At 41.6% G+C, this 23735-nt stretch overlaps 1 protein-coding gene across 1 annotated transcript in view; it reads left to right on the top strand.

The window, feature by feature from the left end:
* Positions 1-23735, top strand: part of ASXL2 (ASXL transcriptional regulator 2) — a 317528-nt gene that overhangs the window by 60430 nt on the left and 233363 nt on the right. Inside the window, exon 2 of the mRNA XM_030198635.1 lies at positions 15224-15306. Within this exon, the coding sequence (XP_030054495.1) occupies positions 15224-15306 (83 nt within the window). The remainder of the gene's footprint in view (positions 1-15223; positions 15307-23735) is intronic.

Raw genomic sequence — 23735 nt, 5'->3', positions numbered from 1 at the left:
TATTGTTAATAGTTCAGCTGTCGGTCAAAATAGATAATAATGAGCAGATGGGAACAGATGTTTTATGATATGTTATACCAGCAGTATTCACTTCTAGCCCTCAGGAGCCACAAACAGATCAGGTTTTCAGGTTATCCACAATAAATACACAGGAGATAGATTTGTATACACTGTAAGTAGTATATATGCAGCCCTGAAGAGGACAGGTACAAATAAAAAGTAGCACATATGAATTGATCTTGTTGGGCAGACTGGATGGACCGTGTGGGTCTTTTTCTGCCGTCATGTACTATGTTAAAGGTATTTGAAAAGTCTTTAGCATTCCAAGCTGCTAATTATTGGAAGGATCTTACGGGAATCTTTTTACCTTCTCAGTCTTACTTATCTTTTAGGTTAACACTTCACAATTCATTCTATAAAGCAAACTTCTGAATTTTATGTTTAGTTTTGTTTTCTTCCCAGATGACTGTTCTGTCTTCTGTTAGATTGTGACCCACTTAGAACTGCGAGGTACAAGCAGGGATATAAGACGAAATGTAATGTAATCTCTATCTCATGCATATTATTTATAGTTCTGCAAACCTGACCTGTTTGCAATCAGTGAATATTACTGTTGTACATATTAGCCTGCATGCCAGAACTTGCTCCTGCATTGCAACTTGCTATGCTTTTGGTATTAACTGGTTCGGTATGTATGTATGAGTGAATCCTATGGAGCTTTGCTAAATAAGTATTCATGAGGCAGGCTTGTGAGTGAAGGATAGGAAGCCATTTTTGGCTTCTCGAACTTCACACTGATACCACAGTTCACACATGTCTTTTTCTTTATGAGATTAATATCATTGAGTTATTTTACATGACCCAAAAAACATGATAATGGTCATGCATTTTGTAATTACTCATAGCATGATAACGTAGTTCACAATATGGGGGTGACCTGGCTCAAAATGCTTTATTAGTTCCAAAATGTCTACTCTTTTTGGCTTCTTATGAGCCTGCGGTAGCCCGGCGGTAGGCCCGATTTGCTGCAAACCAACACAGTGGTAACCCTACTGCCCTTTAGTAAAAGGGCCCCTTAGTTTCTTTTCTGTTTCCTATACTGTGAAATGTAAGTTTCATAACCTTCTCTATCTCTTTGTCCTTCTCTCTTTTCATGACCATATATCACATTTTGGTAATGTTAAGCACAATTTTACGCATACTAGAGACTAAACAGAGACTTTATAATCTGAACAGTTATTGGGAATTGATAATACTTCAGCGATATGGAAGCATCACATAGGCCAAGAGCTGAGACACAGCACTTATTGTTTAATAAGAAAGTGGTATCTGAGTTGTTTTGCTTTCTCTTGAAAATATTGGCCTGTGTCCCATTTCACTAAGGCTGGGTGTGGAATGTGTACAAAACATGTTTGCACATCTTTAGTAATTGCATTTCTGAATGCTTCACCAAAACTTAGTATCCATTTTGTTCCATTGTCTTAATTAAGGGCAGATTTTAGTTACATCAAGTTTTTAACTCACTAGTCAAAAGTGAATTTGGTTAAATCCAGGAAGATTGTGCACTGATAAGAGAAATTGTGAAATGAATATTTGTCAGTAACTGTTACTATAAAGTCAAATGGATACCCTATTTGTTTAGCTTTATACAAATTTTTAGCAGCATTTAAGTGGTGCTGAAAATTTATGGATAAAGTCAAATAAATAAGATTAACTTTTTTTCCTGCTATGGTGCCACTTAAGCAGATCGTTTATCTGTTTAGCAGCTGGATATAATCACTTAGGGCCATGAGAGCACTTAACGCCTCCTAAATAAGAGGTGGTAAATGTTCCTCTATTATATTTTTGCAGGTCTTGCACACTGGTGGAAAAATGAGCTCAATATATGGAAATAAAAACAAAAAGCCAAGTGTTGTGCTAAATCTGGGCTTAGTACGAGGGAAAATCTTGCATTAAAGCACGCTAAGCCCAGATTTCAGCGCACTTTAGTAAAAGGGCCCCTTAAATGGGTAATTTTTCACCATACCTCAGAATGCTCTGACCCAACCCATTTTTAAATGTGATATAAAATGGCTAAAGTTATATGTTAGTTGCCCCACATTTTTTTAAAAACACTTATCTGGTTGGTCCCTATAGTTTTGCTCAAACATGGGAACTGAAGTAGTAACCTCCCTTCCTAAAACTATGGCCAGGGAAGAAAGACATTGTTTAAAAACCACAAAAAGGTATGACATAAGAAAAGAACATTTACTAACTCAAATATCCTGCAGTTTCAGATATACCATACATACTCAAATATAAGCCAAAAAAGGGACCAAAAATTATATCTCGTTTTTTTATTTGTGCTGCCCCTATTATGTCTGGCATTCATCCCTTTCCCCCATTCCATTTAGTGTTCTGCAGGGGGTGTGGTCCCTTTTGGGGTCACTTGCTATTTGGAGACAATCTGGAGAAGTTAAGTACCTGGGGGGAGTCTTGTGTACTACATCTCTTGGAGTTGTGTCAAAAAGGTCCCTGGTCGGTTGGGCCAAGGTGAGGCTCACTCAAAGGGAGGTGAGCACTTACAGCAGACCAAGTGCATTCCACAAGCCCCAGCTAGAGTGGGGAGACAGGTGAAGTGTGAGCCCTTTTGAGGTCGATAAGACTTGGGGACTAGAGTTCCTCTAGGGCAGTCGGCATCCCCAAAGGAGTCCAATGATTTTATACCAGGCCCCTTGTTATTTTTTATTTTTATTTTTGTTACATTTGTACCCCGCACTTTCCCACTCATAGCAGGTTCAATGCGGCTTACATATTATATACAGGTACTTATTTGTACCTGGGGCAATGAAGGGTTAAGTGACTTGCCCAGAGTCTCAAGGAGCTGCCTGTGCCTGCAGTGGGAATCGAACCCATTTCCCCAGGACCATAGTCCACCATGCTAACCACTAGGTCCCTCATTTACCATGAGTGGGCCCGTTTTACCTTGGACCAGTGGGTATTGGAGGTGGTGAGTCAAGACTATGCCATAGATCTGGCACATCCTTTCATGATCTCCCCTTGCAGCTTAGCTATGAAATATCAAATGGTTGCTGACAACCTTTGTCATCTACTCCAACTGGGAGCTATGGAAGCTGTTCCTCCAGAGGAGCAGGACAGAGAACACTACTCCATTTGTTTTGTGGTGCCAAAGAAAAGGGGGTTCCTTCAAGCCCATTCCAGATCTCAAGGGTGTCAACGCAGCACTTCAAGTGGCGCAGTTCTGGAGAAGATGCTGCATTCGGTCATTGCCTCCATTTAGTTAGGCAAATTTTTTACCTTCCTGAATCTGATGGAGGCCTACCTTCATATTCCCATCCAAGTGGCTCATAAGCGTTATTTGTGCTTCTGTGTCCTAGGGAAGCATTTTCAGTTCCATACTCTCCTGTTTGGTCTGGCAGCAGGCTCTTGAACATTTTTGAAGGTGATGGTGGTTGTGGCAGCGGGAACCCAGCTCTGTTCCTTGTGCATCAGGGGGCACCCTTATCTTGGCAAATGGCTGATCAAAGCCAACTTCCAGACTGGCCACCTCCCAAGTGACCAGCCCTTAGAGGGCCTGGGCTGGGTGGTGGACAGAAAGCCACTTGGCTCCTTTTCTCAGTTGGAATACGTGTGGGTCCTGTTTGACACATCCTGGGAGTCAGAAGCGGATGCACAAGATCCAGTCCTAGATGTGGAGCCTATGTGTTTTACAGGCTCTGAGGGCGTGGGACTACCTTAAGGTCTTTAGGTCAATGGCAGTGACTCTGGAGGGTCTCCTGTGTGTTTGAGTGCATAGGCACCCCTTCTGGGGGCCTTGCTGTTGCACTGGTCCCCCAGGTCTCAAGATTTCGAGGCCAGGGTGTCCCTTCCTCAGGAAGTTCAGAGGACCAGATCATCTGTTGAGAGAGGTTGCCTTGGACCTTCTGGAGTGGATTGTAGTGAACATAAATGCCAGCTTTAGAGGCGTGGGGGGGGGGGGGGGGCTCACTGCAGTTCAAGGATGGTGCAGGGCCTTTAGCCTAGTCAGGAGATACACTTGGTTGATCAATTGCTTCAAGATGAGGACGCAGGCTTCTGGAGTTCCTCCTTATCCCGTAAGGCAGAGTGGTGCAGGTAGCATCGGGCACTGATACGGTAGTGGCATATGTCAACAATCGGGAGTATGAGGAGTCAGGCCGTAGTGTAGAAGGCAGCAACTTTATGCCACTGCTGGCCAGAACAACATTCAAGCAGACTTTTTCAGCCGGTTCACCCTGGATTTGGGTAGTGGGAATTGAGTCTGGTGACCTTCTAACGTATTTCTTCCTTGGTCCATTATAGAGAGGGTGCTGTGTAAAGCATCTGGGTACCCCTTTCTTATCCTTCTGATGGCCCTGGACTGGCCTTAGAAGTCTTGGGGAACTAGGAGCATCTGCTTACAAGCGCCTCCTTGGCATTTTCCGGGACTAAAGGTCTCCTCTGGCAGGGGCCGGTGGAGATGGAGGATCCCGATCCCTTATGGCTTACATTTGTCCCTTAAGAGGCGTAGTCTTCTTGCCATGGTGATTTCCACCCTTCTAAGGGACCATATGTCTTCTGTCTCCGTGGCCTGTGTTCAGGTCTGGAAGGTCTTTGAGTGTATTTGGAGTGTTCTCTTTGTCCATGACAATCGCAGGTCCCAGCAATGCTAGATTTCTTGCAGGAAGGATTTCAACAAGGGCTGGTTCTCAGCAGTGGCTGATGCTCACCTGTTACAGAGGGTGGCACAACTAGATGTCTCACAGGTTTTAAAGAGAATGTTGCAGTTGTAGCCCTCTGTTCATCCCTTTCTCCTTTCATGGGATTTGAACCTCGTGCTGAATATTCTTGCAGGCCCGCCCTTTGAGGCATTGAGGGTGGCCTCTATATTAAAAAAAACAGAAAGAAATCTTACACTGAAGACAATTTTCCTGTTTGCTATCGCCTTTACACATACAGGGTTTCAGAATTAGAGACTCTTTCTGCTGAAGATGATTTACCTGTTCCATTTTAATCAAGAGGTTTGCCTCCCTGTGTTCGAGAACCATGAAATGAGTACTCAGCCCAGAAAGCTTCATAAACTGGATGTGCAAAGGGTATTGCTCTGCTACTTGCAGGAAACAAATAGCATCCATCTCTTGAACCATTTGATTGCATTGTTCCATGAGTTGTGCAAGGGTCTAGGGGCAAAAGAATAGATTGGAAAAGGAAAGAGAGCGAAATGGAGGATAGTGGGAAGACAGGAAGAGAAAGAAGAAATAGGGAAGAGACGCTAAAAAGAGAGTTTGGGAGAAGAATCACATGAGGAAAGTGGAAGAGAAAGTGGAACCAAACCAGTTAGAAAAATTAAGTGCCAAGACAAAGGTAGAACAGACAAAAAATATATATTTTACACTTTTAGAACTGGACTACATTAGCTTTGAAAGAAGTGCATCTTTCTATTTTTGGATTTTGTAGCATATAGCAAGAAATGCATTTCTATTTCTTGTTTCTGGTACTACACACTACTTAAGTCCTGCTTCCTGTTTTTGTGTGCCTGTTTCTTTCTGAATTATTGTCTTTCTAATTTATGTATCTCTGATTCTGCATTGGTTGAGGATCTGTCTGTGTTCTGTATGTGTGATGGAGACAAAGGATTATGCTAAACATGCATGGTAGTTCCTGTGTAGGGATCTGTAGCTTGCCAGCTTGTTATAGTTTCCCAACATTAGCTGTATTGGTGGTCTAGAGCAATGGCATAGCCATGGGTGGGAGGGGGCTTTGGGGGCCCCCTAGGGTCTACTGGTTTGGCTGGCAAGGGTCCCCAAGCCCTGCCAGCAGAAGCCTTCCTCCAGCGCTGTTTGCCGCCATGCTACCTGACGTACTCCCCCCCCCCCCCCGCGCGCATTCTTGGTTTTAGTGAAATTGAGCATGCGTGATGCTTTGTGCATGCTCGGTTTCATTAAAACCAAGCATGCATACCGCAGGGGGAAGCAGGGCAGGTGGCGTGGCAGTGAACAATGCTGGAGGAATGCTTCTAGCAGGGCTTGGGGACCTCACCAGCCCAGGTATAGGGGTTACAGCAGGGAATGGAGAGCAGCAGCAGGGAGGTAGGGCAAAATGTCTGGGGATCGCAACCTGGGCAGGCTTTGAATAGAAATGGCATTGGCCCACGCCTCGGGGGGGGGGGGGGGGGGGAGGGGGTCGCGTGCTTTCTTGGGTTACAGAATTACAGAAAGTTTGATGAGCTGCTTTATATTTTTATTCATTCTGATCCAAATTGATGTAATTTGTTTACTAAAGGCAGAATATCAAATACAATAAATCACATTTCATTTTCTTTGTTCTTGAGCAGGGTCAGATTAAAGCATTAGCAGTCTATGTACATTTGGAGAATGTGGTAAGATGTGCTCAGGACTAAGGAGGTTAGGATTGTCACTCTGTTTTTTGTGTTTTTTTTCAAGATTCATCAGATTTTTGCAATAATGCTCAGAATGTAAAAGAATTGCTAATTTTGTCTGGATATTTTTCAGAATTTAAAACTGGATGAGTAGCCTAATGATTAGAGCAGCGGACTGAGAACTAGGGGAGCCTGTTTCAGATCCCACTGTGGTTACTTGTGACCTTGAGCAAGTCACTTAACCTTCCATTGCCTGAGCCCACTAGGAAAATGAGCTTAGAGAAACACATCAACTTTTTGGAATCTGCTGGACACTTGTAACTCAGACTGTCTGCTGTTGGAGATAGGATGCTGGGCTTGATAGACCTTCGGTGTGCCCCAGTATAGCAACACTTATGTTTGTGTATTCTAACCTGTCTTTGCTAGTTTTTAAAGTACTCACTTTACCATTAAAATATTGCACATGATAGTCTTACCAGAGAACGGATCTAAACCAATGTGAAGTGACAGGAACAAAATATCAAATCTAGGGTGTGCCCTTCAATATAGATCAGCATATTCACTCACTGTACAAATCCCAGGGCTGCAAAGGGGGCAGCTGACCTAGATCTTGTATAACATGGGACCCATGGGTGAATTCTTCCTGGAGTTTAAGAGTGCCAGCGCTGCTTTTACCACTCCTACAACACTCCATTTCCATTTTCCTTTCCTCTGGGTCCTCCAGTGTAAGCTATGTGACTCCACTTCTGGCTTGAGTCCCAAAAGGAACATAGCCCACACATGACTACCTGCTTAACTGCAATTCAAGAATGGGCTAAAAACAACAAACTTGCCAGACCCCCAAGTAAAACTGCGCTCCTGTAAGTCCCTAACACAAATGGGAATATACCTGACATCAAAAACTCTTTTGGGAGACACGATCTCCCCCTTAATTACAAATCTGGATCCTTGGGGTACAACTAGACTTAACACTTAAGCAAGTCCCCCAAATCCAGTCTTTAGGAACTGCTTCAATCATCTGCAACGGCTAAGCTGCCTTTCTCCTTACATTGAGAAGGCAAGTCTTGTCAGAGTGATTAATGCCATGATATTATCAAGACTAGATTACTGTAATGCACTCTACACTGGCCTGACTACAAAGGGTTTGTACCAGCTCCAATTGATTCAGAATGCTGCAGCAAGACTAATAGAAGGTTATAAGTGACGTGAGCATATCACACCATTTCTGCAAATGCTTTACTGGCTACTAGTACAATATAGGGCTAAATGTAAAACTCTGTCTGATTTGTAATGCTCTTAAAGGAAATGAGCCAGAGAACTTAGTATTTAGGAAAACCTTAAAGGGAAGGGGAATGAGACTTGACATACCTCCTTTCTGTGGGGGTTTTTTCCAACTACATTCAAAGCGGTTTACATGGTATATACAGGTACCTATTTGTACCTGGGGCAATGGAGGGTTAAGGGACTTGCCCAGAGTCACAAGGAGCTGTAGTGGGAATTGAACCCAGGTACCCAAGATCAAAGTCCGCTGCACTAACCACTAGGCTACCCCTCCACTCCAAAGACATTCTTGTTTAACATTATTTTGAATAAATGATATGAATGTATGGGTTTGATTTTTAAATGGGTATGAGATACGGAATTACTACTGTTGTAAACTTTTTGTTGTAATCTTCCCCTCAGATGAGTAGGTTACTCTCTTTTTGTAAATTGCTTTGAATCCTTCAGGAGAGCTGGCAGTATAAATAGAATAAAATAGAACTCTCTGTGCACCCAAGCATCTGTCTGGCTGATGAGCAAAATTAGTGCAGTGTGCAGCATTAGGTTCATCTAATTTGCCGGTCCAGATAACATTCTTATGTTCAGTAAGCTTAGTTCTCAACTATCTGTTTTTTTTCTGATGTATTGTAATCTACAAGTACAGACTTTCACATACACAATATAGGTTGAACATCAGTGCAATAGCATAATTTATATATAATATTCATCAATGGATGAAAAAATTATCCTAGTTGTCTTGTGGGTGGCACAAAAAATGCATTTGCCAACTTAGAATTGCTATGATTTTAAGCTACCATTATAATTAATCTACCCTTTTTAGAAGTTTTAAGTTAGAAAAAAAATCCTACCAGCAAGAGGCCCTACTTTTGTTGATATGCTGTTTGCCACCCACATCGCACACACCTCTTAATATTCCCTTCTATAAAACAAGCAGTAAAAATAACCCAGCGCTCTGACAAGCAAAGGAAAAAAATGCCTTATTTTAAATGTTTCAGAAATATCAGGCAAGCACTTGAATTCAAAGCCATAAAATACCTTGGTTTATATTGAGTCCTTCCAAGATGTTCATTGCAATGAAAGTGTTCAGTCAAACTGAGGAGTCCGCTAGGTTAGATGAGTCTAGGTTAATGGCAAAGAAAACTATGACATAAGGAAATCTGTCTGTGGCTGCTCAGCCTGGAGTGATCATAAGCAGAGGTAATCTTGGGTGGCATTAGTGGATTAGAAAAGGTACAGAGAAGGGTGACAAAAATGATAAAGGGGATGGGACGACTTTCCTATGAGGAAAGGCTAAAGCGGCTAGGGCTCTTCAGCTTGGAGAAAAGGCGGCTGAGGGGAGATAAGATAGAGGTCTATAAAATAATGAGTGGAGTTGAACGGGTAGATGTGAAGCGTCTGTTCATGCTGACCAAAAATACTAGGACTAGGGGGCATGCAATGAATCTACAATGTAGTAAATTTAAAATGAATTGGAGAAAATGTTTCTTCACTCAATGTGTAATTAAACTCTGGAATTTGTTGCCAGAGAATGTGGTAAAGGCGGTTAGCTTAGCAGAGTTTAAAAAAGGTTTGGATGGCTTGCTAAAGGAAAAGTCCATAGACCATTATTAAATGGACGTGGGGAAAATCCACTATTTCTGGGATAAGCAGTATAAAATGTTTTGTACTTTTTTGGGATCTTGCCGGGTATTTGTAACCTGGATTGGAAACAGGATGCTGGGCTTGATGGAACTTTGGTCTTTCCCAGTATGGCAATACTTATGTGGCTCCTAGGAAATATAAGCGCAACACACAGATACAGGGAGAATCATTTTGTATAGATCGCGTAGCTAAACAGACATATAGGTGCAGCTGTGTTAAACTAGGCAAGTATTTATGAAAGATTTGTCGAGTGCTGAACTTTTTTTTATAGCATATGCATAGTGCTGCTTATGACACACATAGAAACGTTGTAGCATTCAAAAAAGGCTGCTAATTATGGAGCTGTCCTTTGAAGGTCAAAAGTTGCCTCAAGGGAGGTGGTTTTCAATGGTTAAAGAGGTGAGCAGGGCTCTCTTCAAGCACTCCTGCCTTCACTTGTTATAAAGAGATGTTGACTTGGAGTTCTTTGTCATTCTGTTCACTTGTAAACACCAACAGGTAAAAGTGTTACTGTGTGTGTTTCAAAGTTTTACAACAGGGCAGTACATGCATACTACAAAGAACCATTCGGATCACATCTCCTCCATGCCTGCCATATGTATAAGTAGCACCTTTTCCAGGGTCAGTGCAAGGGTGCTGGGTACCCTTTTAAATGTAAACCTTGGTGTGTGTGTGTGTGTGTGTCTGCATCACATACACACAGATAAAGAGGGCAATTTCCGAAAGTCATTTACACGAATAAATGGACTATCGGAAAATGTCCCACTCTTCTTGTAGGTAAAAGTACATGGTTCTTTGAGTTTGCATGACTGTCAGGATCTATTGTTATGCTGTCAGTACAGCTGCTCTTTCCTGCCGCCTAGAAACTGCTTCCTTAGGCAACTGCTTAGTTTTGCCTAATCATTGGGCCAGCCCTGGTCTTTTGTACTACTTAAAAGGATATGCTGATTTAGACATAATCGTCATTTACGTGTATAAAAAGTGGATTTATAAGATTTCTAAAATTAACCCCAAAGTAAAGGAATTATTAATGGTGTCCCTGGGGACAGGATATGGTCTGCTTTTTAGATCTGTTACTGAAGAGGAAGTGAAATCTTTATTATATACATTTTTTCGCACTTCTTGTATACTTAATGGTTGTCCTTCTTTTTTGTTGCATAATCCTCTGCCTAAAATTGTGACTTGGCCTGCTTGGTTCATAAACTGTGTATTAAGCCTTGGTAAATTCCCTCCTTCTCTGGGTGAGATTGCTTCTAGATATATTCTTAAATTTGAGGGTTTGGACTTGACTAAAGCGACTAATTTTAGACTGATAGCGAGTATTCCTCTTTTTATGTAACTAAGAGGGGAATAATCGAACGGCGCCGACGAAATTGATGGCCGGCCATCTTCGGGCCCGGCACCGTAAGCGGGCGGAGCCAAGCGTATTTTTGAAATACGCTTGGCGCCGGCCAAGTCGCTCGCCGGGTTTAGAATAGGATCGCCGGGTTTAGATGAGATGGCCGGCTCCGATTTTCAGCCATCTCAAACCCAGCGAAATGCAAGGCATTTGGCCGTGAGAGGAGCCAGCATTTGTAGTGCACTGGCCTCCCTGACATGCCAGGACACCAACCGGGCACCCTAGGGGGCACTTAAAAAATCTTTTAAAAAAACCAAAATTAGCTTCCAGATGCATAGCACCCTTCCCTTGTGTGCTGAGCCTCCCAAATTCCCCCCAAAACCCACTGCCCACAAGTCTACACCATTACCATAGCCCTAAGGGGTGAAGGAGGGCAACCACATGTGGGTACAGTGGGTTTTGGGGTTTTTTGGAGGGCTCAACATTAACCACCACAAGTGTAACAGGGAGGGGAGATGGGCCTGGGTCCACCTGCATGAAGTGCACAGCACCCACTAAAAACTGCTCCAGGGACCTGCATACTGCTGTCAGGGAGCTGGGGATGACATTTGAGGCTGGCAAAAAATGTTTTAATTTTATTTTTTGTGTGTGGGAGGGGGTTGGTGACCACTTGGGAAGTAAGGGGAGGTGATCCCCACTTCCCTCTGGTGGTCATCTGGTCAGTTGGGGCTCTTTTTTGGGACTTGGTCCTAAAAATACATGGACCAAGTCCGCCCGGTGAAATACTCGTTCTAGCCGGCGTTTTTTTTTTCATAACAAGGTGAAGCCGGCCATCTCGTAACCCCATCCCGCCTTTGCTACCCTACCAACACGCCCCCTTGAAGGTTGGCCGGCGCCACAACGAAAAAGCAATTGGGGCCGGCCAAAATTGGCTTTCGATAATACTGATTTGGCCGGGATTGAGAGATCGCCGGCGATCTCCCGATGTGTGTCGGAAGATCGCCGGTGATCCCTTTCGAAAGTAAGCCTGTAATTGAGTTAGTAGTATTATAAACAATTATCTTCATATTTAGATCAGCTTGAGAGTTTCCAACCTATACAATTTGGATTCAGATCATTGCATTATGGGAATAGAATTGGACCCGTCCCTTGAATGATGTCGCTCACAGACATGAGGTGAAGAGGAGCAGGCTATGCTGGAGGTTGTGATGGGGTATGGGAGATACAGGAATTTAGTTTCTTGAGGAGGAGTAGACGAAGTGTTTCAGGGGTTACTATTGCTTTTTGAAATATGTTACAGTTTGTAATATTAAACAGGTGCAAGCTGAAATATTGAAGGTTGGACTTGTGAATTCTAAGTCAGTTAGAAACAAACCCCACTGTTTACTAATATGATTTGTTGGCAGTGGATCATTTTGACATGCTGTGTGTGACTGAATTATGGTTGCTTAAATCAGATATAGCTGTGGTAAAGCAATGTTGTCCAGTGAAGTGTTCCTGGGAATGGTCTTAAGGAAGTCATAAGAGAGGCGGAGGAGTTGTGGTATTGTACAGGAAATGTTTTAATTTTAAAATAATTTGTGAATACTCTTTTGAGTTTGTGGAAATTTTGGTGGTAGCTAATGAAGCAGTGGCAGTTTGCGTAGTATATTGCCCTCCAGGTGATTTGTCATCTGATTGCTTTTTTTAAATAGATTTTATATTGTCTTTGTCAGTGGATTTGACTAAGTTATGTGTGATAGGTGACTTCAATGTTCCTTCTGACCTGTATTTGTATTTATCAGGGGAAGTGGGGCATGTTTTATTGGAGGCTTTTCCATCATGCACTTTTGAGCAAGTGGTGTGTGAATCAACATATGTTGCAGGTCACAATCTAGATTTGATTCTTTTTTTAATCCTCACAGCTAATGTTGAGGTTGTTTCAGGCATTGAAAGTAGAGGAGGTTGGATGGTCAAATCATTTTGTTATTAGTTTTTGGTTCAGATAGGAGCAAGAAGAGACCCATCTATTGAGAAGCTTCAGATGAGATCAGTTGTCCACATTTTGAGATCGATCAGTTAAGGAAGTCATGGCTGCCTAAACTGTGTTATGAGACAACTTGACAATAAATGAGGCAGTTGATTGTGGCATGATTTTTTGATGGAATTATTGGATATTATTGCGCCAAGACGCTGTGTCACAACTCGTGCCGATTATACACTATATCCTTGGAGAACCAAGAGCTATGTAGATCTGAGAGAGCATGGAGAAAGACTAGGGATGTGAAAGATTGAGACATAGGTTTAAACTGGTGGAATATTTGGGGGTTTGTGAGATGGTACAGAATGAATATTATCAGACTAAAATAAGGGAAGTTTAAATACATACCATTGCCGGCTAGATTAGCCCCCAGTATTCAGTGCCAGGCCATGTCTGGGCACCAACACTAAATTTTGGGGGCTAAATTAGATGGGGATGGAGGCCGGAGCCTATGTGGGTCCCAGCCAGTATTCAGCCACGGCCCACATAAGAAAGTTTTATGTGGATCCAGCTGAACGTCAGCCAGGGCCCACAACAATTTTTGACTTTAAAAGCCCTCCCAGCCTCTGAAATTGCCCCCTCCTCCTACTCCCTCCCTCAGCCTGCGAACATCAGAGCACCTGCCCCCCAAATAAGCCCCCTATCTCCACCCCCCCCCCCCTGAGGTCTAAGTAGGCCTTTCTGGGCCTAGTGGTCTTAATGGGGTTGTTTGGGGCAGGAGCAAGGGGGCTTTGCTCCTGCCCTTGCGACTTCGCTTGGAAAAATATTTCCGCAGGGGATTACTGTTAGGTTAGCGCGGGAACCCTTACCACCACCACATCCCCCTTTTGAATATTGAAGTAGTTCCACCATTCAACGTTAGCAGTGTTGAATGATATTCCCTCAATATAATTGTTCAACTAACCAACTGATTTATTGCTATAATAGTAGCTTGCACTGTGGAATGAAATATTGGAGAGTTTTTTTTTTGATTGACAGTAGCCTTTATAAAATGGGCACAGCATATGCAGTATGGGCTGGGTTCAGTAAATGACACTCAAAATAAAGCACTGAAAAAATATAGGCACCAAGCAGTATTCTAAAACGAGCATTCTGGGATTGATGCTCTTGCATATAGCACCGGGATCTGCGCTGAACTTTGGGCACAAGGAGTTATACTAGCTGAAACCAGGTGTATAGCCCGGCGCAATTGAGCGCAGATCCACACTATTCTATAACATTGCTTTAGCTCTTCCCCTCCCCCCATCTTGGGGGACAGTTGGTTTTGAGGTGGGGTGGGAGCATGCAGGAGAGTATGTAGCCATAAGGCCTTTGTGCCATGGCTAGTACTTATTTTTACTCTGATTTTATTGCAGATTTTGGTTTAGCACAAATGTTTTAATACCTGTTCCATTACATACTACAAATCATCAGCTTACTGTATCAAGCAATAATATTTTTTTTTCAAGTGTAAGCAAAGTGATATTCGTCCTGAAAACTGATGTGGATTTTTACGCATGTTTTAGTAGATCAGGGCCTTTGTACTTTCACCCAGTTTAGATTGTGGTGATACCAAGAGTGATGCCATATATCCCAGAGGGGATAATGAGACTCTTGCATTTGTTCATAAGCTTGATGTACTTTGCTAGTCAGAGCAGAGGCCAGTCTGAAAAAAAGAATATTGGGCTTTTATATGGATTTTGGGAAGTGCACGTGGATTCTGAGATAAATTTTTTATAAAACAGGTTTGAACTTGTAAATCCAAATTTAGGTTATATGAACCAGTTTCTTTCATAGGTCTATTAGAGGCTATTTCAGAAATCAGTCTTTTGGACTGTTAGTGCAAACAATGTTACTATCACAAATTGACTATTGTAATGTAATATATGTGGGTAGCAAGGAAACTGTGATCAAAATGCTACAGATAGTTCAAAACACAGTAGCCTGCTTGATTTTCAGGGTATCAAAGTATAATAGAGTAACCCCAATATTCCTCAAATTACACTGGCTCCCAATTAAAGCATGATTGATGGTCTAAACCAGTATCCTCATATACAAATTTTGTTTAGAATGGCACCAGGTTTTATGGTGGATTTAACTGATCTATCTAGAAGGAATGCAGACCCAATAATAAGAGACTATCTATTTTTCGACCTCCCCAGTTGCAAAAACATAACCTATAAGTCAGCTCACACAGCAACTCTAAGTTACTTGGAATCCAAATAGTGGAATCAAATGCCTAAGGAAATAAGAGGTATAAATAATTACTTACTATTTTGCAAAAACCTGAAAACTTATCTTTTTAAGAAATTCTTTAAGTTTAAATTATAAAATTGGAGAATTGTATATTTATGACTTATTCTTGTCAATTGTAATTTTATTCAGTATACTGTTATACTGAGTTCCGTTAAATGTAAGCCACATTGAACTGAAATTAATTTTCAGATAACGTGGGATATAAAAACAAATAAATAAATGAAGACATCTGCATTCCTGATTTTAAGGTGATGTCCCTTTTCTAATATGTTTACATCAGAATGTGTGGCTCTGGTTGTAACTCACTTTTCATTTTTCTTTTGATTGCCAGGTCCTGGAAAAATACCCCAATACACCCATGAGCCATAAAGAAATACTGCAGGTTATCCAGAGAGAAGGACTGAAAGAGATCAGGTGAGTTTGACAGTCAATTGAATCATTAGCATATGAAACAGACTACACCTGGGGTAGGCAGTGCCACTCCTTAGGTACTGCTGGTTGAGTTTTCATGACATCCACTTTGAATATGCACCGGATGCACTTGTGTGCAATGCCTCCATTTTATGCACTGAATTTAGCACATTTTCTGCCATTTGAAACTAATGGATCTCTGCTTACAGTACTCACGGGCTGGAGTTTTCCACCCCTGGATTAAACATAAAGCAACCTCCCCCCACCCTCCAGCTATTCAGGCTATGCAAACGCTTCACACAGGGGTTCTTCCCTAAAGGAACAGAATTGTCTGTTGGACCTCCCAGTATCTCTAGTATTTCCCAAAATTAATAACCAGAGAGCATAGCTGTGGTGGGGCTTCCAAATAAAATAAAATGAAAGATTTATTTGTGACTAACAGCATATAATTGCATCTTCTAGGCAGATTTCATCTGTATGAGCCCAAAGCATAGCTAGTATGGTCTTAAATATCAGCATTCACTTATCCTTCTCTAGTACTGTGTAAGAAATACTCATACAGCTTAGCATGACATTTGCAACAAGGTTCCCGGTCCTCCCAAAGTTTTGCCAAGGAAACCTTTCAGTGTGGTTACTGATGACCTCAGAGGGCAGGCTGAAATTCATTGATCTCTCCAATGCATCTAAACTCCTCCTTTCTTCAGTCACTTTATCATCCTTGACTCCTCTGTTGTCTCAAGAAAGAAAGAAAATATTCTATAACACAGGAGGTCCCACACCATTTCTCAATAGAATACTCCAGTTGTCCAACCTTACGCTCTGATTTCCCTCTTCCTTCTCCTTCCTAGGGATGACAAAAATGAACACCTCCATTCTCTATGAGAGAAGGAAAAGGAAATGGAAGCCTTCAGTACAGTACCATTACATTGACCATACACTAGATCTCTTAATGCTATCTCCAGGTGTGGAATAAGAATGCATTCATCACCTCTGACATATGCTAGGGAAATGCGAGTGTTTTACTCTTAGAGCTAAGGCACCAAATCAAAGGTTCCTTTCTGGAAGTACACATTGGTTTGTCACACTCTGTATTCCGGTTACATTTGACCCTCCCCTTACGTAGTTGTATTTAAATTTCTAATTTTACATAGTCCAGATAAATTTTTAAGTATGCATCTAACCTGAAGTTTTTCTCTGCAGTGAACTGTAATTTGGATTAGTAGTTAAAATAATATATTCTGCAGTTCTGTGTAAAATCCTGATTTGTTGATATGTTACGTACACATTATTCTGAAACTACAGTTCTCGTGCTACAAATATTTTGAAGGCTAATTATGACACATAAAATATTATATACTAATAGAAGAAGGATGTGTGAGAGTGGGAGGTAATAACAAGTCATCTATATGTGAAGGCCACGTGGAGGGGCATTTTCGATATGATGCCTAAGTTCGACTTTAGACGTTTTGCAGAAAACATCCAAAATCTGGATAGGAAGGAAGTACATTAAAAAAAAAAAAGTCTTGTCTTTTGTTTTTGAAAATACTGTTTCTAACAAGGTTTTGTGCTTTAAACATTTTGTTTTTTGGTTCATTAAAAAAAAAAAAAAGCCAAGTGAAAAATGTAGAAAATCAAGCTGTTTGGATGTAGGAGGGGCCAGCGTTTTTAGTAGACTGATCTCCCAGACATCCCAGGAGATAAATGGGGCACCCTGGGGGCACTGCAGTGGTGCTCCCAAGTACACATCTCACCGTTGTTCCCTTATCTTGTCTGCTGAGCCCCCCCCCCCCCAAACGCACCCATAACCCACTGCCCACAACTGTACACCACTACAGTAGCCCTTATGGGTGAAGGGGGCACCTATATGTGGGTACAGTGGTTTTCTGGTGAGTTTTGGAGGGCTCACGGTTTCCCCCACAAATGTGACAGGTAGAGGGAGATAGGGACCAGAGTCTCCCACTCCATTGGTGCACTGTACTGATCACTACACTACTTCAGGGACTTGCATGTTGCTCTAATAGACCTGGCTCTAATATCTGAGGCTGTCATAGAGGCTGCTAAATCATATTTGTATTCACATTTGTGGGTGGGTGGGAGGGTGTCTGTCTTACCCTTATCCTTATTGGTCCTGTCTCTCTGTCCTAATTTAGTTTGTAAGCTCTTTTGAGCAGGGACTGTCTTTTCTTCATGTTCATTTGTGAAGCGCTGCGTACGACTGGTAGCGCTATAGAAATGATTTATAGTAGTAGTAGTATTGGGGGGGTCACCCCTGATTCCCTCCAGTGGTCATTTAGAGCACCCTTTTGTGCCTTATTCATTATAAAATCAGGTCTAGCTCAAAACGTCTTAGTTTTAGTCCTGGACACTTTGTTTTGTTCTATTATGGCTGAAAACTTTCCAAGTGTTAGGAACGACCAGATCCCTGTGCTTAACACGCCCCTGACATGCCCCCTTGTGATTTGAACACACTTCTGACAGCCTTCATAGAAAAACGTCTAAAAATTGGTTTTGAAAATACCAATTTTGACGTTTTTGTGAGAAAAATGTCCAAATGCAGATTTATGCTGCTTTTTGGACGTTTTTCTATTTTGAAAATGAGCTCCATAGGCACTTAGTTTTAGCCTATTTTATAAAGGACACCTAGGCACTTACGGGTCTTTACTAAATTCTAGGGGTGAACTGGCAGAAATCACACTTAGATGGACACTACGAACATTTACACCACTTTGGAGATGTAGTTAACTGCCCTGTTTTATCGGCTGTGTTAGCAGTTAACATGAGGGGTATATAGAAGAGGACACTGGTCCTTCTTAAGGGACAACAACCCAACCAACCATTATAAAGGTATAGCTGAGGAATCTGGAATTGAAGACGGGGCCCAGGAGAGAAAGTTCAAAACCAAAGCTCAGGGAGGAGGAAGTGATATCATCAGCAAGAAAAGTGGTTTAGTCAGGGAGCTAAAACAAGGCCATGACTTAAAGCAAAAATTCAAGTACATCAAAACAGTGAGGAATAACAGAAGTTAGATGAACCAAGGCGTTGTGTTGATGTACACACTTCCGTTATTAAAGGTCCTTCACAAAATATAAAATCTTCAATTGTACATCCATAGAATGCAGAAAGAGCTCATATATACACAAATAAAATAAGGCTATCTTGAAACTAAAGGATTTGGAAAACAAGTCCAGGAGAAACAACAAAGGATTTGAGGGATATCGGAGAACCTATAATACGGTGACTGTATGGTAGTGTTAGTGATTTATAAAATGATAGTGGGCCTGGAGCCTGCAGAGGGTGTAAGTGCTCTCCTGCAGATGGACAGAGCTCATCGGAGCTTGGGGCTGAGAAGGGTTGCCGTCTGAACTGTGATATTTGCCCTGAGACATTATCACATGTTTGTACCATTTTGTTAACAAGGAGAATTTAATAGCCAGAGTGAGGTGATAGGGCAACCTGCAATGGAAGAATAGTAAAATTGAACTATTTAATGATATCTCTTAAGAAACTCTGAGCTAGTAGAGAGAATTCAAGGAGACCACTGACACCCTGCAAAAAGAAAATGTAATGGTTGGAGATGAATAGGAGAGTCAGTACACTGGAGGAAGCTTGGGAGATCCTGGAAGTGGAGGGAGTACATAGACCATCTATGGACAAGCTTATCAATGCCAAGAAGGAATGGGCAGTTTTCAGCTGGGAGATGGTGCCAGGTAGCTGAAATAGATTAGAGCAGCTACCACAGGAGAGAATTGGGACATTTATAGAAGGAAAACGAGGACATGGGGACTGACTAAGACAATGAGCTGAAATGGGGGCCATAATGCTCTAAGGTACTAAACGGAAAGAGATCTCAGACTGCAGTAGCTGCAGTAGTAGATTGTTTCATGGTACTCCTACCGTCATCAGACAATAAGCAAGTCATTGAGAGGGTTCAGCCTGTAAACTACAAAGTGGTCCAGCAGGATAAGTGGAAAAAGACCCAGATCTTCCAGGTGAACCTCTTGAAGTGGGTCACCACAACCTGTGCTCTAGTCCAGGAGGAAGATTTTGGACCAGAAGGTTAATTGAACTCTGAACTGCTGCAAGTCTAATTCAGGTACCAAACTGTCAGCTGCACAGAAGACTGATCTAGAATGGCTGGTGAGTCAAAATGATGACATTATTTCCAATATTCCTGAAAAGCTCATCTAGCTTGTCATAATATTGTCATGGCCCCCGAAGTAGCTGTCTGATTGTGACTGTACTGTCCAATGAGAGTATGTATCGGAGCAAGCAGTACCAGTGACTGGCACCTGACTGAACTATCAATCAGCTTCCTGCTCACAGCCACACTCTCATGGCTGCACCTCAGCAGTGCACAGCTTCTGCTGCTCTGTGCATTTCTCTCCCTGGTCTGGTTATATTTGCAAAGAGAATTATACAATTGTGTGCATTGTGAGCATTGCTATAAATTGTGCATGAAAATATTTGCATGCATAATTCTATTCTATTTGCTACACTTATATACCACTTCTTCCCTAAAAATAGGTCCCAAACTGGTTTACATAATTGGACAATAAAATATGTCCCAAAGTGAAAACATTACAAAATAAGTTTTAAAAAGATCGAAAACTAGGTATCTTCCAGAGAGTTTTCAAATAAAAAAGTTTTAAGATTTTTACGAAATAAAAAAATAGAAAGCACAATTTCTAAGAGAGCCTGGGAGAGTGTTCCAAACTGAGACAGTGTTTTAGGAAAAGATTGCTCCAGTAGTTTTAAAAAATGAATAGCTTTAAACTGCAGCTTATATGCTCTAACCTTTCTAAGAGACACCTTCCTTGTAAAAAAAAAAAAAAAACACCAATGAAAGGAACTCATCTGGGATGTCATCCTGAAAAATCTTTAAAACAAAACAAGAAACGTAAAAAAAAAATCCTCTCCTGTAGTGAGAGAAAATGACATTTTCTAAAAAGAGGTGAAACGTGCTCAAATATAAAAGAAATCACCTGTGTTGTCTTCAATGTGCCTGCTGCAATGCCTATATAAAGTGAGTTGCAGTAATCAAGATTTGACAACACTACAAATTGAACTAGTATTGCAGATTGAATTGTATCAAATAACACATGGGCTGACCTTAACTGTCTTAATTTAAAAGAACATGTTTTTACTATTCTGTTCACCTGCGGCTGAAATGTGAGCATTGAATCCAAAGTGATGCCCCAAAAGTTTTAAGTATGTTCAATACAAAGGGAATCGGAGGTATTTAAAACAATGGTATTAGGAAAAGGACAAGTTTTGAGTTCCAAAACAAACCCCTCTGCTTACTAAGCCACACTGTGCTGGGCTGTGTTGGCATTAGTGCTCAGCAGCCGCTGAGTAAAGAGGGGGGAAAGTACTACTACTACTATTTATCATTTCTATAGCACTACTAGACAGTACACTGGACATGAAGAGACAGTCCCTGCTTGACAGAGCTTACAATCTAATTAGGACAGACAAACAGGACAAATAAGGGATAAGGGATTTACTAAGGTAGGAATGATAAAACATGGATACTGAACAAGTGAGTAAGGGTTAGGAGTTAAAAGCGGCATCAAAAAGGTGGGATTTTAGCCAAAATTTGAAAACGACCAGAGATGGAGCTTGACGTACCGGCTCAGGAAGTCTATTCCAGACATATGGTGCAGCAAGATAAAAGGAACGGAGTCTGGAGTTAGCAGTGGAGGAAAAGGGTGCAGATAAGAGAGATTTACCTAGTGAACTGAGTTCCTGGAGAGGAATGTAGGGAGAGATAAGAGTGGAGAGGTACAGAGGAGCTGCAGAGTGAATGCACTTGTAAGTCAATAAGAGGAGTTTGAACTGTTTGCAAAAATGGATAGGGAGCCAATGAAGTGACTTGAGGAGAGGGCTAATATGAGCATAGTGACACTGGCGAAATATAAGTAACTTACTCCCCCCTTTTACAAAGCCGCGTGGCAGTACTCAGACACAGCCATTCATGGGCTGTGTTGGCATTTCTGCACTGGCAGTTGCTAGCGTGGCTTTGTAAAAGGGGGGTTTAATTTTCAAAGGACTAAGGGGGCCCTTTTACTCAGCTGTGGTAAAAGGAACCCTGCGCTAGTGGCAGCAGACATTTTTGCCACGCCCTAGGGCCATTTTTACCACAGTGGGTGAAAATAAACAAAAATGAAATAGCCGTGCGGTAAATTCGCACTTGCCGTGTGGCCATTTCATGGGGAGCACTTACTACTACCCATTGGGGGGTGGTAAGGGCTCCCACACTAACCCATCGGTAACCTCCTGCAGAAATATTTTTTTCAGTATTTCCACTAGCGCTGGAAATGGTGTTTGCTGGGAGTGGAACTACTGCCAGCACCCGTGTTGGGCTGGCGGTAAAATAGCCTGCTTCCCTCTGCTAAGTACAGTGGAACTGCATTATAACGTGCCCCACAACAATGTAAATCTTCTTATAACACGATCATGTCTTAGCTCCCCCTTTTTTTTTTACTTACATTTCCTCTCCAGCTAACATCTAGCTACACTGAGGTAGAGCACTCCCCCTTCCCTGCTTGAAACCCATTCCAGCCAATGTCTAGCTGCGCTGGGGTTGGCTCTGTCTGTGCCATTCTGAAAACCCAGGTGGACTCTATCAACATGGCCTTGTCTGCTCCTGGGGCCGATCTGAAATCTATCACAGGTAGACTCTTTATCAACACAGCCTTGTCTGCTCCCATTGACTCAGATATAACGTGACCCCACATTTAATACAATGATATATTATGGATCCCAAACATTGCGTTATAACGGGGTTCCACTATATATTTCTCACACTAGTTGTTAAAGCTAATAATAATGTTTTTGTACTAGGTGATGGTCGAAATCCATGTTGGTAAGACTGCAAAATGGAAAATGTATTGACATAATCCATCAGCTGTTTTGAAACAAATGATTCAAGAAGTTTTGTTAAAAGATAAATATTAACGATCAGTCCAGGGTGTTGCAGAATCCTCTTTAAAGGTGTATTACCAGAGAAATCTCAATGGAAAACTACTGGACCAAGAAAGATCTCATTCAGGTGTAGGAAGTCTACAGTTTGATTAAAGTGGAAAAAACAGAGTCCAAAAGGCTAGAAGATGGTTGGAATGTGGCCTATTGGGGAATTTGGGCTCATAGAAATCCTCTACTTGCCGATTTCTATGTAAGTGACTATTTTAATTTATAGTATGAATATAACTGACAGAAAAATGTTCTTTATATCAACTGATTGCCATTTAATGAGTACCCTAGTAATATATCTTTTATCTTGAAACAGCCCAAACTGGTATAGTTTAGTAGGGGGATGAACTATATATGTAACTGTCTGGTTTTAGGAATGTAACTAGCCAAAAATGTGTGTGTGGGGGGGGGGGGGGGGGGGGGAGGGAAATCTTTTATTTTTGGCAACTGATTTTTTAGAACCATCCAAACTAGATGGACTTGTTTGATTATACATCCCAAGAAAGTCTAAGTCTTAAGGGCTTTGAAGCAATTCTTCCCCCTTTGCCAGAGGAAACCCTGGGAGTCCCATGAGTTGCATGATGGCCCAATAGCACTATGATGCGCTTCTGTAGCCAGGCCTAGTATGGCAGAGAGCTTATATGATGTTTTCAAAAGATGATCATGAACGTTTTGTTAGTTCTGTGACCTATAAGCTTTGAACATATTTTCTAGTTTCTCTCTTCATATGACACATGTTGTGGTTTCAGAGCACTAAGTATATATAATTGCACCTATTACAATTACTGTTTAGTTTTCAAGTTTCTATTTTTCTTTTCTTTTTCTTGGTTTGCAATTCGACTCCAGAAAGTAAGAAAAACTTTTAAGATTATTAACTTCAAGCTACTTGATATTTACAGTGGTGGCTAATTTCACATGTGCTGTGTGTTCAAGATATGGAATAAACATTAGAAGTATATATATTAAGAAAATAACATTTTATGGGCCATTGGCATTTTTTCACATTGTGATGGTGGGTTTTTCTACTGTTCAGTATTACTATATACAGTGGGGGAAATAAGTATTTGATCCCTTGCTGATTTTGTAAGTTTGCCCACTGACAAAGACATGAGCAGCCCATAATTGAAGGGTAGGTTATTGGTAACAGTGAGAGATAGCACATCACAAATTAAATCCGGAAAATCACATTGTGGAAAGTATATGAATTTATTTGCATTCTGCAGAGGGAAATAAGTATTTGATCCCCCACCAACCAGTAAGAGATCTGGCCCCTACAGACCAGGTAGATGCTCCAAATCAACTCGTTACCTGCATGACAGACAGCTGTCGGCAATGGTCACCTGTATGAAAGACACCTGTCCACAGACTCAGTGAATCAGTCAGACTCTAACCTCTACAAAATGGCCAAGAGCAAGGAGCTGTCTAAGGATGTCAGGGACAAGATCATACACCTGCACAAG

Source organism: Microcaecilia unicolor, chromosome 3 (assembly GCF_901765095.1).
Source record: "Microcaecilia unicolor chromosome 3, aMicUni1.1, whole genome shotgun sequence".
NCBI classification, from domain to species: Eukaryota; Metazoa; Chordata; class Amphibia; order Gymnophiona; family Siphonopidae; genus Microcaecilia; species Microcaecilia unicolor.
This window is presented reverse-complemented; position numbering and strand designations above follow the sequence as displayed.